The sequence below is a fragment of the Lygodium microphyllum genome, chromosome 26 (assembly GCF_053477565.2).
Source record: "Lygodium microphyllum isolate KBCC chromosome 26, Lygodium_microphyllum_v1.1.10, whole genome shotgun sequence".
Classification (NCBI taxonomy): domain Eukaryota; kingdom Viridiplantae; phylum Streptophyta; class Polypodiopsida; order Schizaeales; family Lygodiaceae; genus Lygodium; species Lygodium microphyllum.
This window is the reverse complement of record NC_141160.1, coordinates 132,506,308-132,523,780: the sequence shown is the minus strand read 5'-3', so window position 1 is coordinate 132,523,780 and position 17,473 is coordinate 132,506,308. Positions and strand designations below refer to the sequence as shown.

At 43.0% G+C, this 17,473-nt stretch overlaps 1 protein-coding gene across 4 annotated transcripts in view; it reads right to left on the bottom strand.

The window, feature by feature from the left end:
• LOC148013820 (uncharacterized) overlaps nt 1-17,473 on the bottom strand; it is an 84,817-nt gene that overhangs the window by 2,456 nt on the left and 64,888 nt on the right. For all 4 annotated transcript variants that reach the window (XM_087668316.1, XM_087668317.1, XM_087668318.1 and 1 more), the window contains one exon: nt 23-272. In XM_087668316.1, coding sequence (XP_087524442.1) covers nt 23-272 — 250 coding nt within the window. The remainder of the gene's footprint in view (nt 1-22; nt 273-17,473) is intronic.

The window sequence follows — 17,473 nt, the reverse complement described above, 5'->3', positions numbered from 1 at the left end:
TTTCAAAGCTTATAGATATTACCTGTTAAAAGAGAGAGTGCAGAAGCGTTTGACCAACACATCATTCTCAATTTGTTTTATGATAACATCAGACATAGCTCCACCGTCTTTGAGATTGAAGAATCCAAACTTGCCCTTAGGTTTTTGGATATTAAGGGCACCTTTATTGAGTACAGCATAGGTTCCTACTTGTTGTGATATATAAAGAGGGTCTGGTACCACTAGCGGTGAGAACTTCAGAATGAATTCAATACATGCGGCAAAATAATCTCCTGAAAAATAACCCTCTAATATAAACATCAAACACTTCAAGCCTACATACAGCTAACAGAACAACTGACCAGACAGGAAATATTATTCTATAAGACAGGAGATGCATTAGTTTGACTTATTGAGTGACATTTCCTCTACTTTATAACGTTATAAGAAGATTTTAGAGGCTTTATAACTAAAAGAGATTTTATAATTACGTTTAGAATTGTAACTCAGTAAGGTACATAGAGTGAATTTGACCTTTAGAGTTGGAGTACTTCTCTTTAAATGAAAGATAAAACCATGCATATTATATACATACATGTGATAATTACATATGCAGAAAACTCTAAAAGTAATTTTCTAGTATATCCAGATAGTCTTAATTGCTATTCCCATTGAATCCTACCATTCTTCCTTATGCTCAATCCAAGATCCAGTAGCCAAAGATGAAGCAAAAAATATGCTCTCCAACAGCCACAACACCAAATATTTTCATGGCATTGAAGCCGAACCCAACAACTCAATCATGGAACAGAGTCTCTGCTTCTCCATGTAATTTTTTAGCTTGTTACAAATGAAGAACTCTCTCCTAAGATGTGGGGGTCAGCTCTTTCTTACTATCTCAACCTACTGGAAGCCCTGACATTAACTAACGTGCAGTGGCTACACTAGATTGAGTCCCCATGCCAGTCATGAGTCATAAGTGATACCACTTTGCAAATAGGAAATAAACTTGATATGATCTATTAGGATTTAAAATTTACTCCATGTCTTTGGCCCTTTTTCTTTTAAGCTAAAGGAAACTTGTCAAGGTCTAGTTTTTACAGTCTGGTAGCAAGAGTTAGCTTTGTAAAATTCAGTCATATGTGGACAACTTCCAATCAGGAAGGTGTGGCAGCATGTTCAGCCTGAAAATGGTAGTAAATCAAGGCAGGTATTAAGTTTATCAGACCTTGGTGGGTGTGTCATGATCTTGAGTGTGCAAATGTGACTGTTTGAGTTTCGTGCCTGCTCATTGCCACAACCTCCCACATCCCCAGAAATGACATTCTTTCTGACTATGCCATTATAAATTTGGGATTTGTCAAAGGTCTTGGCACCTCAGATTTTCCAATTGGTGTTTGCCTTAAAACGGCAGCCGTAAAATTTTGAAATAAACGATTATCTCCGATAATGCATAAATTCCTAAAGTAGATGATCCTAGAGAAAGAACCATTTGTCATTACAAGAGAAAGATGGCACAGCCATGGGACGAGCAAAAGGCTTACCTGCAAATATACAATGCATACCATCCATGTATCCCATACATACATTGCAAATGCACATCACATCAAAATGCACATACATTGCAAAAGTTTATAGGTGAAACGATGTTGAAGCTTCATCAAAGAAGCACATGGAAACTTTACCTCTAACTTTACTTGCCTCAAAAGCTCCACTAGGTTCTAGGCCTCTTTCCCTCTTATGCATTGCAATGCTTTATACTTTCACATTGCTGTAATTCTGTGGGAGCTTTCGCTCAACCGCCAATACCCACGGACCGCTTATTGTTTCAAGCGTTCCAAGCTGAGCACTAATGGCTACCTCTCACATAGCCGACGCGCCATCCATATCTACGGGTGTAGTGAGCTTACCTCCATGCCAATCGAGTTACCTTCTCTCCCGCGCACTCCGGTAGCTCCACGATTCAAGTGCAAGCTTCAAGCAAGCTCCATCCTCAAGCTCCACGCTCCAAGCTCCATTACCGCGAGCAAGAGAAGAGAAGATAAGAGAAGATAAGAGAAGAAGAGAGGAGAAGATGGAGAGCTTCTCCTCCCCGGTCCCTCACCCTCACACACTCACTCCCTCACACTCTCTCTCTCAAGCACAAGCTCAAGCAAGCAAGAACAAGAAAAAGAAGAAGAAGAAGAGGAGAGCCCACTTTTGGCCACACACAAGAATGAGCTTCTCATTCACTTTCCAACTTTATATACAAAACCCTAAATCCCTTTTTTGGGCAGTCATCTCCTTTTCCCCTTTTTTACATGGCCGGCCGTGGGCTAGGCCATTTTTCCCATTGTCATTCTATCTTCCTAGCTTCCTTTCCACCGTCCGTCTACATTTACAAATTGCACGGGTGAGAGCCCAGCACTCCTTGAATTAGACCATGATGCGCTTGCGCTCTTTTACAAAAGTATTGACTTGCGCTTTTTCTTATGTGCCTTTCTCCCTTATTTAGGACTTTTCTCCCTGTGCGTCTTTGTCTTCCGTTTCACTTTGCCTTGGCCTTTGTCTTCTACTTTAGCTTTTCTGGATTTTCCACCTTTGTTCATTTGAGGGTTGGCATTACCCCTCTCCTAGAAAAGTGTCAGTCCCATGGCACTCACCGTCGTAGGTAGCAAGCTTTAGCATACACCGAAGACGTGGGTGGCAAGAACATCGGTGGTTGCTGTGGAGAAGTGTTGGTAGTGGTGGGGGGGAGGTCATTGGGGGCACGTTGGTGGCCTAAATGGCTAGTGGTAGGGTTGTTCCTGATGGCCAGCACAGGTGTTGGTTTGTTGGGGATTCTGCACATGACGATTCCTGGCGGGCTTGCAGAATGATAAAGGATAAGAATTCAGAGTGGGGTGCCGATGAAAAGCGAACGACACTTTCGTTGAAATCTTCAATACCTGCAATTGAAAACCTCTCATAGGTGGTATCTCTTAGGAATAGTGCTAGTCTTCTTTATCGTGCACAAGACATAGTTTAATTAGTTTGGGAGACATATCGAACTCTAAGCAAGCTGAGAGTATTGTCCTGCACTTGAGGACCCAAACTGTGTACGTATTATGGTGCAGATATTATGTGAGTGCTTGTGTATACTTAGATATTACGTAGTTAGAAGACCGCGGGCTAGTTTCTCATAACAATGTGGGGATGAAGCAAAGTTGTCCATGTTGAGAATAAGTACACGTGAAGGTGTATGCGACATCCTTTACATTGTGACTGCACGACGTAACATAATTGAACACAGGGACACTGCACTATCGGTAGTTGGTAGCTATTGGACCGGCATGATGAGGACAGTGTACTTTTTATGGCCATTCGTGTGGTGCTTACCACAATTGATTGCAATGATATTAAGGCAGAGTGCAAGAGGGAATCGTGTGAATGGATCAGGATGACAGGTCTAACCATAGGCGAGACAAGCTCCCTAGGTATGTCCTGCCCTTGATGTGCCCTGAACAATTGTGAGTGATGCTAAGGGGCTAGGGGACTAGGGACGGAGCCAGCTGACTAAGGTCACTGGACGCACCTAATTTGAGGAATCCTAGGTGTTGTGCTGTAATCGTGGGTACTTGTTATCTTTTCGTTCTTTTTCTTCTTTCTTTTTTTTCTTTTCTTTTTTCATTTTCTTTTTTCTTTTCTTTTTTTTTCTTATGTTTCTTTCTTTCTTTCTCTTATCTCTCTCTTCTTTTTTTTCTTGGACTTGCCTGAGTACGACCATTGCAATATGTTGAGGCTATCAGCTTTTCAATGGGTTGGAAAATGTCAAGCTTCGAAGGCTCAAGAAATAGATATTACAGTGATGATTGTGCCCTAGCCTCGTTGTTAGAGAAGCCGTTGTTGAGATGGGGAGATACACTTGAGATATTGCAAACCTCTTTGCGACACGCGATATTGATACAATTGAGGTAACAACTGTCGTGAGCCAACTGTAGAGCTTGACCCAGAAAGAGAGCGTAGCCCATGACTATGCTTTGGGCCATGCTATGTGGGCACTCGCAAGGGTGATTTTTGCTTTCGGCAACGTGGCTTTGTCGCGGTTGTTTGTGAGGTTGGTGGTCTTGCGACGACTTGGGCATTGAACACGTTTGCACGAAGGCTTGTGTCATCCTGCATCCACTTGTCACTTCATGAGAGTATATACAAGTCGCATGCATCAAGTACAACGAACAAATGCAATCATGTCAAGATATCACTTTATCAAAATCCTATGATACTGATTGCGATGCTTGTTCCGGTGCTTGTTAAAGACTTGGCATATATTAGCAATAGGTGAGGAAAGTGTGTACAGGTGGGGAGCCTACCCCTTTAACCATCAAAAGACAAAAAGTTATGGTAGGATGGCCTTTGTTAAGTTGCTTGTATATCATAGGGGCTACTCTATTTGCACAAGGCGGGGTAAGTCCGGGTGGTTAGACGACTGAGGCTTTGCTGGTGAGGGGCTCCTATAAGGTTGGCACGGAAGATGTCGGCCGAAACCTGAATGGTGTAGTCTCTGGCCGCAACCGTTTCCAAAATGCTTTTGAACAATGCATCGAATTCTTCCTTGTCTCGAGCTGCCCTCTCCGCTTTCGAGCACCTGGTGCCCGAGCGTCTATTGGGGGCCCGCACATCCAGTGTTGCCATGCCTTGTGTGCTTCCTTGAGCTTCTATTCTCCTGGCCTGGGGATTTTTCGGCCTACGTCCGGGGCGGTGTCACTTGGAACCTTGTTTCTTTGCATACCTTTTGAGGCTAGGCACGTAGCGCACCGGCAGAGGAGCTTGTGCTGCATGTTCTCTTCGACGACAGAGAGCGTCTTTGCAAGCCAGCTGCCCTGGGTGCTCCATGTCTTCCACGTAGGGGGACCTGCAAAATGCGAACCAAGGATTAGGCCTTGATACAGGGTAAAACCATTCACATGGAAGGAATTATAGTGTGGGTTATCAAGCGCATATGATGAGAAGAGAAGAGGTGAGGCATGCAGTGGTTGTAGTAGAGAGATGGTCCTTGTGATGATGTTCCTTTGGCCTCCAGCCATTAGTAGATCTTGGCTTATGCGAAGTTGCGTGGACTGATTATCAGGAAGCGGAGCAGGGCTCATCCTCGGAAGGATAGACCATAAAGGGGAAAGGTGTATGGGAAGGGACCGTACCCTATCCACACCCTCAAAGATGTTGGTCAGAGCTTCCTATCGTGGTGATGAGGGTTGCATGCCCTCCACCTGGACGTGATAATGGTCACACAACTTCTAAATGTGCAGTGAGAGGACCTGAGGAGCTTAGCCTGTTGAACCCAACTCTTCTCCCTGTGCTTGACTATCATTGTTTGTGTGTGTTGACATTGTCTATACAGGGTCACAAAAGTCATTGTTTATTTATATACATATCTACGAATCCATGTCACTTTACGAGGATAAAAGCCAATTGTTGAACTCCGGATTGTACTGGAGCATGGCACACGCATGGAGTACTCGTGGCAGCTTACTCAATACCGATAGATATTTTGCAACATCGAGTAGCATGGAACCTTGTCCGAGTCTACTGGCAACATGTAACTCCTTAGTGAGAACCTTATCAGACAAAGAATTCTCTTGGCTAGTTTCAACTAAGTCCGTACCCCGAATGGCAGTCAGCACTCGAAAGGAAGTTGGTGCCACATAGGTTGGGTCTCTTTGAGACCTCCATTTGGCTAATCGCTCCTCTGAGACTGTCATGATCTGGGCTCCTAGTTCGGCCATTGCAACGCGGTTTTCACACCAACGTTGTTCAAATTGACTCCAACCCTCTGATAGTTGCTTTAGTTGCTCTATCTCTAAGAGATTTGGTTGACAGAGCACCTCATTGAATGTGACAATTAAGCGTAGTTCGTCGGCTTCCTTGTCAGAGATGAGTCGCACGCGTTCATACAGGAGCCTATTATAGTGCTCGTCAAGATGTTCTTGCTCTTTCCAAGATAAGGGAAATGACAAGTATTCTTCAAGCTGCTCTTTAGGGAATGCGCCCATGTCTGCCAGGACATAGACACGTGCGAACACTTTGAGCTTAGTATCCAACTCGGTTAAGCATTCTAACACTTCTATGTTCAACGAGGGCTTGCTCGGTTGCTATCTCATGCAAGGTTCTAGGAGTTTTCCTGGGCTTTAGCATAGCTGGGGGCTCAGGCCTAGAAGAGCAAGCTTGGCCAACGCTAGGATTTCTTATGCTCTTGGGGTTTCCATGTTTCTCCTGAGGCTTCGTTATTGCGTCGTGGTTCTCCTTGGATGTGACTAGTATAGATTTGTCACCCTGTTGTGACAATGTTGTATCCACCCTTGATTGGTCAATGCGAGTTTTATTGTTGGTGGATTGAGTGTTGCAAGCAGTCGTTGATGGTAACGACTACTTTGATTTTTCAGAGCACACGGATGTGTGAGGTTTCACCGCTATTAGGAGAGACGTCAATGGGGTCATTGGTAGATGGACTTGATGCTTTATTCCTGAGCTCTCCAGCGCTCTTGGTGTCAATGTTCATGGGGTCCACAACCACCTGGAACTGTTGTTTTCGTTGTTTTCTCCTCTTTTTCTTGGTTAGTAAAGGTGCATCTCTCAATGACTCAGGACCGTGGACTAGGTTAACCGTTGATGTGCTTAGTTGGGCCTCAGCATTCTCCTTCCCTAGTGTGTCCCTATGGGACATGGCCGTGGCCTGCTGAATAGCCTCGCTAGGTTATGCGGGTACAACTGCCTCCCTTTTCGGAGAGTCTAGCTCTTCAGCCAATTCTCTTGTGTTTAACTCCTCCAGCCTAGGCTTTAAGCACTTTGGAAGTGCTGGAGTTGTCAAGGAAGTTGGTTGCGACACCTCCTCTACACGTAAACTACTAAGGACACGTTCCGCAAGGGGCATTGTTACGGCCAAGGGCTGTGACTGCTGTGATCCCTGATTGGAAGTAGTAGCGGCTAGTCTAGTGGATTGGCTACTCTTGGTGGATTGCGGTGTCAGGTCCCTAGGGCCATCGGAAGTGGTCGTGTCTTTTGTTGCCCTTTGAGCATTCATCTGTGCAGATCGAGCATGGGCTGAGCTAGTCACAATAGGTTGCACAGGCATATCCTTGGGCCGAGAGCTACCGATGGTGTCATATCCAACCTCTTGGACATTTGGAAGCTTAGATGGAGATAGAGATTGGGATTGAGCAGCTGCACTTTATGACTGCTGTTGTGCTTCCTGTGTCCGTTTGGAAAAAGAGAGTGTAGGAGATCTAGGACTCTTAGGTAGACTTGGCACTGGCTGAATGATTTGCTCGAGGCTATTAGACGATTGTGCCATTTGCTTTGTTGAGCGATCAGCCTTGTCATGAGCAATGTTGTGCCTATGATACCTGTTATCCTCTTGGAAAATCAAAGGCTTTTTGGGCACTAATGGCTTTTGTGCACGCTCAATGGTTACATATGACATCTTCCTATTAAGCATGCTAGGCTGAGGCTCTCTCTTTCGAACACTCATGTTTGGTTTTTTACCTCGAAACCTGGAGTTTCTCTTAGATTTCCTCCTGTGCTTCGTTGCTTTTGATGCAATCTGGCCTTCAGCTGATAGAGGTGGTTTAGCAAGAGGTTTTGGTACCCAAATCCATCGGTTATCTGCGTAATACCCTTGGGCACATAGCAACGCTTTGGATATCCATCGCGGCGTTGTACTAACCCTCCATTGATGCCTTCGTATATAAGGCTTGGGCTTCTTTTGGGGTCTTCTACGATATTTGTAAGTCCAAAGCCTGCCCTTGGCATTGTCTCTTGACCTTCTTGTTTCAGGCATGGCCTCACTCACTGGTTCTCCTTGTTTGACCTGTGCTTGTATCAACTCTTCCAACAAATCCTTGCTCTCGTTAGTAGGCTTGACTGTTATGTCAGCACCTTCATTGTCTTTCCCTCGAGGTTCGATGAGGTCACCCTTGCTAAAGGTCGTGACTATCCTCACACCCGGTAGTGTCAGGTGTATCCTCTGTGCTACATAGTCGACCTCACACTTGGTCGCCCTTTTGAAGGGTCTTCCTCGAAGGATTTCCTTCCCGTAACTAGCACTATTTGGAGGAACATGAAATAGGATAGGCAAGCTTTCAGTTTCAATTGTCGCAAGGATTTTACACTTCCCTATGAGTGCTTGTGGATGTCCCCCGTAAGGGCTAAGATTTGCATTAGTCGGTGTGAGCTCTGGTTTGCCTAGTATGGTCCATGATTCATAGGTCAAGATATTAAAATCTACTCCTTCATCAATCAGAGCATCAATAGTATGCCCTCTTTTCGCGGTGAGTTTGACCCTAAGGTAAGCAGGTGGTACTATGTCTTCGTCTTCCAGGTCTTGGCTTGTAAATTTAAGCCTTCTTACAAATGCCCTTGAGTCCCCAACTGCATGACCAGATGTGGATTCTCCACTGATGTCTTGGATCATCAGTGCAGTGCTATTCAATGAGCATCTATCGTTGGGACTGTCATATCTAGTCATTATCACTGTTGTAGCTTGATGCTATTACTTTCTACTTTGACTAGATGCAGTCTAAATGCAACGCGTATGTGTTTTTGCAGTGTGGCATTTTTGCCCTTATTGGCTAGATTGGCCCATTGAGGTTCTAGGGTCTCTATTTATCTTTGTCGGGTATGGGCTTTTGATCGCTCTTTTGCAAGTGAGAATCCATCCTCGTGTAGAGCCATTACTACACTAGGGTCTAATTTGGAGGACCTATCACGGCGCGCGTTTTCTCTCCAATCTACTTGGGGGAGGTGCGGAGGGGATAGAGCCCCCTCTACGGGGGGTCCGGGGGGTCCGGGGGGGCCAGTCCTTCCCGGCCCGTAGGGCCGTTACGGTAAACTCCATGCGCAATTTGGAGGACCGTTTATAGTCAAATTTTGAACTACTTGCTCTAAATTTCAACCTAGTGATAGATCTATGATGTGCCTTTAGCTCTACGTAGCCTTTGGGGTCAATTTCGGGGTTTAGATGCGTCAAAATTTGTATTCTAGATACCTGTCCGATTTTGACAGTTTTTTGTCCAATTCTCAAACGTCCGATTTTCAGGAGTCCGATTATCGGAATCAAACGTCCAACTTTGGTTGGTCTGATCGGCCTAGTGGTCCGATTTTGGTCACGTCCGATTTCTCGAATCGGACGTCCGATTTTGACAGATATCCGATTCTGAGTGGTCTGATTCCTTCTGTCCGATTTCCAGGGTCCGAATGTCCGATTTTCAAAATCGGACCGATTCTGGGACTGGTCTGATTCTCGGAGAGGTCCGATCTTCGGAGTCGGACAGTCCGACTCCAGAGATAGAACAATCCTATTCTGGGACTTAGACGAACTGGTCCGACGGCACGGCCGACGGCCCGTGAGTTACACACGATGCCCCTAGGTCAACATCTACTCCACCGAAACGTGCTTTACCTTCTAAATAGATGCAAAGCAACTGAGAGAACCGCCTAGCGTATCTGAACACCATGCGGCGCTCGAATCGATCAACACTTCAACAGTCTCCCCGCCGCTCTCTCTCCCTCTCTCCCTCCCTGGCTCTCAAGCTCACTCTCTTCTCAGAGGACAGGATGTCAAATGTGATCTTTCCTGGTTCCCTGGGCCTCTTATTGCCCCATCCCAGTCTGTTGTGAACTCAGAAGTTAGTCCCTCACATTCTTCCAGCCAGAATTCTCAATCTATGCCCCTATTTCCCTGTTTCAGCCTGTTATACAACAACAGAAAACCCTACTGTTTGCTCCAAGGTTTTGCTCCTATCCTTCCTAAAGGCAAGAAAAAATTATAAGAAAAATACCTACACTACTCCATCATGCTTTCCTAAATCCAAAAAACCAAAAACCTACTTACTAAGGAGATCGAATACCTCTTCAAACTCCCTCGCTTCCTAACTATCTACCTCAAGCACCGGTTCGGGGAAAACCCTACTTCAATGCTCGATTCAAAGCGCGCAAGCGCTCAAGGCTTGAATCCGTTGGTCCCGACAACAGAACCAAAATATGGGAGCTTTCGCTCAACCGCCAAGACCCACGGACTGCTTATTGTTTCAAGTGTTCCAAGCCGAGCACTAATGGCTACCTCTCACATAGCCGACGCACCATCCACATCTACGGGTGTAGTGAGCTTACCTCCATGCCGATCGAGTTACCTCCTCTCCCGCGCACTCCGGTTGCTCCACGATTCAAGTACAAGCTTCAAGCAAGCTCCATCCTCAAGCTCCACGCTCCAAGCTCCATCACCACGAGTAAGACAAGAGAAGAGAAGAGAAGAGAAGAAGAGAGGAGAAAATGGAGAGCTTCTCCTCCCCGATCCCTCACCCTCACACACTCACTTCCTCACACTCTCACACTCCCTCTCTCAAGCACAAGCTCAAGCAAGCAAGAACAAGAAGAAGAAAAAGAGGAGAGCCACTTTTGGCCACACAAAAGAATGAGCTTCTCATTCACTTTTCAACTTTATATACAAAACCCTAAATCCCTTTTGGGCGGTCATTCCCTTATCCCCTTTTTTACATGACCGACCGTGGCCTAGGCCCTTTTTCCCATTGTCCTATCTTCCTAGCTTCCTTTCCACCGCCCATCTACATTTACAAATTGCACAGGTGAGAGCCCAGCGCTCCTTGAATTAGACCATGATGCGCTTGCGCTCTTTTACAAAAGTATTGACTTGCGCTTTTCCTTGTGCGCCTTTCTCCCTTATTTAGGACTTTTCTCCCTGTGCGTCTTTGTCTTCCGTTTCACTTTGCCTTGGCCTTTGTCTTCTGCTTTAGCTTTTTCGGATTTTCTACCTTTGTTCGTTTGAGGATTAACAAATTCCAATTTAACTAATATGCAACATTGCATCTAGTTGACTAGCCCCTAATGTGTAGCTGACATGCAGCCACATGCTAGGAGCACGAGATACATTAGGGAATATTCTTATTTGTATACTTTGGACCATTGCAATGTGACTGCACATGGAAATTTGTATACTACCAACCATACCAAGATACATTTTTCTATACATTACATGCATTATTAGCTGCATTTTCCTCATGACTAGCACTATATGGAGCATTTGCATGAGCAACATCGATACAAAGAGTCCCAAATACAATGGACTACATATATACATTACAAACTTGTCACTTTGTGTCCCAACATCATGCCAAGATTGCTATACATAGGGTTATACATATTACCAAACATACTCAGATACATTGGGCCTTGCACACCACGCATTGGTTACTGCATACCATAAGGAGTTGTGCCATGCATCCCCGTATGCGGTCCCTAACACACCATAGCATGGAAACTAGTGCCACCACCAAAGTACCCTAGTTGTCCCATCATTTTGCATACATGCCCTGTTGTCCAAACAGCATTGGATTGGCACTTCCAAGTTGGCCTTGCATATGCATCAATTGCCCCACTAGCATTATTTGCTTATGCTTACCACTCACATTTGGAACATCATGTTGTTGTATTGGCTGTTTCTTCAATGCATCTTGCTGCCCCAAAGCTCTTGAAGACGATTTTCTTTTCTTGCCTTTGATACCCTCCTTTAAGAGGTTTAAAAAGTGCATGAATTAATAATCATTTGCCAATTGCACAGACATTTCAGCTACTATCCTCAACTAATCTTTCCACTAGTAATCAAATTCCTCTTCCTCTTGTTGGTCATCAGCCTCTTGTGGCCTTGAAGGACCCACTTCTTGGTCAACAACCACATTTTCTCCTTGCTATCCATGCTATAAGCCTATTTCAAGATTAGGCATTGCATTTTTCACCTCATTATGTGCATTTTCAGAATGAGATACATCTATCATAGTGCAACGAATGTGCAAGCGTTTGGACAAGACTAAAAGACAATGAATACGAGGAGGGAGAGAGAAAATAGACAAAAGAAAGCAAAAATCTATACTCAATGAATCGTAAAGTGAAGAGGGTAGATGTATAAGGACTATCGGTGTATCACCTCACTTGAGCTAAAATAAGCATTACATGCTGAATGAGCCACTTAAACAGCCCCAAAAATGATTACCTAATGAAAACCCTAAAATGGTGTGTTGTTCAAGAGAGTGTTAAAACGGTGCACGCTACTAGATCCGGAAACTTTCTATAAATAGATAGGCTACCCTCCATTTAGCCCAATCTTGTTTTTGCAGGTTTCCATCCTTTCCTTCGCACTCTACACTCCTTAGAGTTGTCGTCTACTATCCTCTACTCCTCACGTGTTTGGCCCTTCTAGCTGTACCGCCCTCCACTCTGCCAACATCATATTGCTACATTTCGTCATCCTTGCTACCACCCACGTTGTCATCACTCTCTGCAAGCAGTGTTTTGCTATTTTCTCTCTCCTCTACTTGTCTGACACTGATCTGGTACCATTGTATGCTGTGTTTGCTGCTGTCCAACATCTTGGAGGCTGCCTTAATGCCTTTCCACATCCATCAAGAGTACAACACACTCTCCCGCTCATCATCTCTCCCTCAGTCTTCCCAACACAAGAGTTTAGGGTACAATTTGCATTCCTTGCACAGTTTGTTTCCTGCATGAGAATTGTATATTCAATATTCAATCATTCATTAAGATTTCCATTGTGTTAATTGTGAAACCAGCCTTCCTCCTCGAACAGAGTGGTAAATAACTTGATTAAGCACTACTTGCAACAAGCATAGAATTCACATAAACTAAAAATGCACACTTCACTGCTTTAATCTTGGACATTGGATACCCTATTGGCCCCAAAATTGGCACCCCTTATGGCTTTTCTTTATCTTATATTGCAAATGGAAGGAGTATAACTAAGATCCTTTGATCTCCTCCGCTAATCCAAGTGTCTCTTGCTGCCAAAACTAACTATAACGTGTCCGCCTATTGGCTGTCGAGGCACGTTTTTAGCAATCCATCGAGATACAAATCTAAGCGACATTGTCCGGCAATCCCATGGAATGTTACAGGGTTTGTCACCTAGGGTTTCTCGAGTCTCTTAGGATCAACCTAGGATCAACCTGAAGTTTGGGTCCCTATTGGTCAAGGTCTCTTGACAGCTTTCTAGTATCGGGTCCTGGACATCCTACTTTACATAGAGATACCCAATCTCAAGCAGATTCAAGCCGCACTTTCAAAGAGAATGGGAAACGAGAGGGATGCACCGCTCAACCTCTCTACCCGTAGGGCATAGTCCCATTTTGGTCCCCTAAAATGGCATGAATCGGGATTCTAACCTAGCAATTACTAAGGGTCGGTCGTCAGTAAAACCTTGTGAGAAGCCTCCCGGTTCTCTGGGACCACCCTGCCGTAGGACGGACCTGTTGGGGGTTTTGCCCACCCACTTCCCTCAATAGGTATTCTTTAGTTATCTAATTAAGTCCTATCACATTTATGTGTGACATTTAAAATCAGCTTCCTTAATTAATCCTTTTAGAGAACAGGGTTCGTTCGCGTAACTTATAGCAATGACACGAAAACAGATCAAGCAGTCCTTCTGACAAATAAGTTTCTTCACTTATCTTCAAGTTAATCTTTGCCTCTAGCCCATACAGGAGAAATTATATGTCACTTCTGCCCTGCAACAGTAGCTGGTCCAAATCACATAGCACCACAATTTCCATCCTTTATCTAGAATAGGATCTTCCAACGCCACACACGTTGGGCCCACGGCAGTCTTGAACTCCATTCCGGACTGAACAAGGGGTGTCTAGAGCTCCACCTGACCGGCAAGCTACCTAGGAGTGAAACACCATTTCCATGGTTGGTCTTTTCACCACTCGATTTTTAGCCCATGAATCGAGTAGTGCCCTTCTCGGGTTAATCCGCAGTGCGATCTTGGAGATAATCCACCCGTGCAAAATATCCTTTCCTTAATTAATTCATTTAAGAATCAAGCACAATCAAGGCAATCAGCCCTAATATCATCTTCCAAGAAAACATTCCTTTATCCTCATGGCGATTTGTCATCACAAACCCCCGCCATGAATTTACCATCAATCACAAGTATTTCGAATAATCATCCAACCCACAATCCAACAATCAATTGATTGTAAAAGCATTTAGAGTGTTGTTCAATCAACCAACAAAACCAATTGTATTTTTCCCAAACTATACAAGAATAGATGCGATAATAATTCCATCGCATATTCGCTCTCCCCCTTGGGATCAAAGAGCAATTCTATGAAAATTTTACTTAACACTTGTATGCACAATTCTTAATGTCATTCTTTTTACGATTATGCCATTCGTTAACCCTTACCAATTCTTCCTTGTAATTGTTCTATCAACGAATAAGCCATATGCAACTAGGTGCAATTAACTTCCCTTAATACATATACTTCGCAAACTCCATCTTTCGAATATTTGCGATGAATTTATCATTTTCAATAACCCATTCTCGTGCGGCATAGTACGAGCCTGATGTATCTCATGCGAAACTAAAGCAAGCACCTTAACAACTTAGAAATGTATTATTTATATCCGGTACTGTAGTTGTATTGGCGGTGATACCCTCGCCCAAAGATTCATTGTTGGTTGTGGAATTGCCATCCACACGCGACATTCTTCACTTGGGGGCCATCGTCCGCAAGTGGATTTGAGAGGTAAAGGAGGAATGAATTTGAGATGGAAGAGCATAAGAGAAGATGGCTTAGTCGAAGTACGAGATAGGGGGAATTGAGCTAACTCTCTCCCTTGCAGCCTCTTGGGATAACTCCTCTCTCTCTCTCTCAAGCTCCTCCTCGTAGCCTCTTGGAGGGGTATCCTTCTACCTCTGTCTCTCTCTCTACCTCTCTCTCGCAGCCTCTCAAGGTCTCCTTGTGCTTCCTTGTGTCTCCTAAACTACTCTCCATGCCTCTTATTTATAGTAGGGGTTATGGCTGAGAAGAAGAGCTCTTTATGGAGGGGATCTTTAAAAAATCACTGATCTAATGCTCAAATCATAAATTAGATGGTTCCATTCGCTCCGAAAGGGAGGTAAAATCCCAAGTTCCTAATCCCAAGACCCTTGCTTAGAAATCTTTCAAATCACTCATTTTTCTCCATGTTTGAAGTGTTGTTTACTACCTGTAAACTGGGATTACGGTGCATGCAATTTCACCAATCCTTCTTTTTTTTAATTAAATCTCCAAAACTAGCTAAAAAATCACTTGCTTTCTTTTTTTTACATGATATCTAGTTCTAGAAATATCCATATCTTTTTAGGATATTTACAATAAGTAATATCTAAAATACCTAAAATATGCTAGTTTTGCCTAAAAATCTAATATTTTTGAACCATCCATACTATGCACATTAACACTAGTAATTAATATGGCTCATAACTCTCATTCATGTTGTAACTTCTGTGAAGGGTGACTACAGTCCTTGTCAATCCGAGAAAAATGTTGGATTAGGACTCTCGGTTTTTTTAAATATAGTTTTAATTAAATAAAAATTATTAGTTATTAACGTTAATTAGTTTTTACTTTAGTTAGTCTTTAGTTAGTAATCTTACTAACTTATTAATTGACTAACTAACTTTTGAACCAACCAACTAACTTTTAATTGCGCGGAAATATTAAACTGACCATCAAGCCTCCAAACCAATTTGCCCCTTCGTTTGCTTGGAGATTAGCCTTTACTCTACTCCTTGAAAGACAAATTCAGTTTCAAATCTGATATTGACTGGTTAATCTCTTTAATCCCTCTAAAATTCCTCAAATTCAATTACTAGAATTCAAGTTCTAGACCCTCAATTCTAAGCACACATCCTGAGGCAGCTATCAAAACCCTGATTTCTACTATACATTAGGGTTTATAGCTAAGATTAACTAGAATCTCTTCCTTTGATGGCTCATGCAGTGGGTGGAAAAGGCAAAAGTTATAATAAGTTATGTCTGACAAGTGTACTAGGTAGTATCCAGTGTCAGATTTGGGCCTAAACCAATTTATTGGCCACTAATGTCAATGGTGACATTAAAAACTATGCATTAATTAATTAATTAATACCGGTCTAAGGATCAATAACTGCTCATGGATATTTAGAATACAAATTGGCTTGGCCAATTTAATTATTGGTTGGTAAAATTGATTTTTTGAGCACTAGAATAATTATTAAATAATATTTTAGAATTAATATTTTAAAAATCAATTTAGTAAGCTGGATAATGCTGAAAAATGGATTTAGACAGCTGGATAATGCTAGAAAATGGATTTAGAAGGCTATCACTTGGCAAAAAGACCCATGCAAATTGAGAAAACGTTTTTGGGATTGGGTCTCAACTATTCAGTTAGCTTACAAGCTAGGAAAGAGAGAGGGCACTGCTGGTCCATTTTCTGATCAGAGAACAGCAATTTGTTATAGACGACAACCATTTGGAGGCATTAACATGCAGGAGATAGCAAGGAGACACCTTCCAGGGGCTGGCAACAGTATTGTTGATCGGGTGATAATATTTTGGCAATGACTAGCAATAGGTGATTGCATTAAATGCAGGCTGCAATACGCAGCAGACAGATTTTAGAGTTTTCTCATGAAGAAAATCAGATTTCTCTCTCATCTTGGCTTTCTCTCACCTCCAATAATTTCTCAAAAGATCTCAGCATTTCTCAAGCATTCTCAATAGATCTCAACCAAATTTGGTGGACAACAAGAGGATTTCTATTGTTAACCCTAAATTTCTTCAGAAATTAGGGTTTGATAGCCACCTTGGGACCCGTGACAATAAGAATATAAGTATCGTACACTGAAATCAACACCTAAAATTCATAGAATTAACACAGATTTCAAATGTCAGGTCATCCCAATGTAAATTGGGGCAACATTTTGCCAGTTGGTGATCCCATTTGTGCAACTCCTAGGTGACAATCAAGGGCTGATTGGCTCAACTTGCTTGCTAATTGTATACACAGCAATGGCCTTTTGGATCAACAAAGGAGATAGTGGAATCTCAACTTGTACACTATCCATTAGTAATTAAAGATAAAGAATTACTGAAAGGGGTGGCAACTTTAGGGCCAACTGGGTGTTTATTGTCCAAGATTGTTAAGGTAATGTGTGCATTTAAGTTTATGCTCAGTTATCAATTGTTGTAATTAAGTTTTTTATCTGGATTTACCACTCTATCCAAGGAGGAAGACTGGTTTCACATTGTCTCTAAGTTACCCTAACCCTAACTATGTTCTATTGAGTTTATGCTTTGTCGTATGCTTTCATTTATGTTTCTACATCACGGTATTTCTTCACATGGTACTTGAACAAGGTTCTCTTCCACAAAACCTCAGTTTTTTATATAAAAGCCCTTCACAAGAAGTAGGAACAACAAGAGGGAAAGATGACTTCAAACACAACTTCACCACATCATCATGATGCTTCCCAACCTAGTACATTGAGACACGAGATGGAGTGGGCTTCACAACTTGCTCCTCCTTTCGACATGGCCGAAGAGTCTTTGAACTACCATAAAATTCACAGACCATATGAGATCTCATGAGTCGAATACGATCTCATCCTCATCTTTCGAATTCAACAACAGATTGAAGGTAA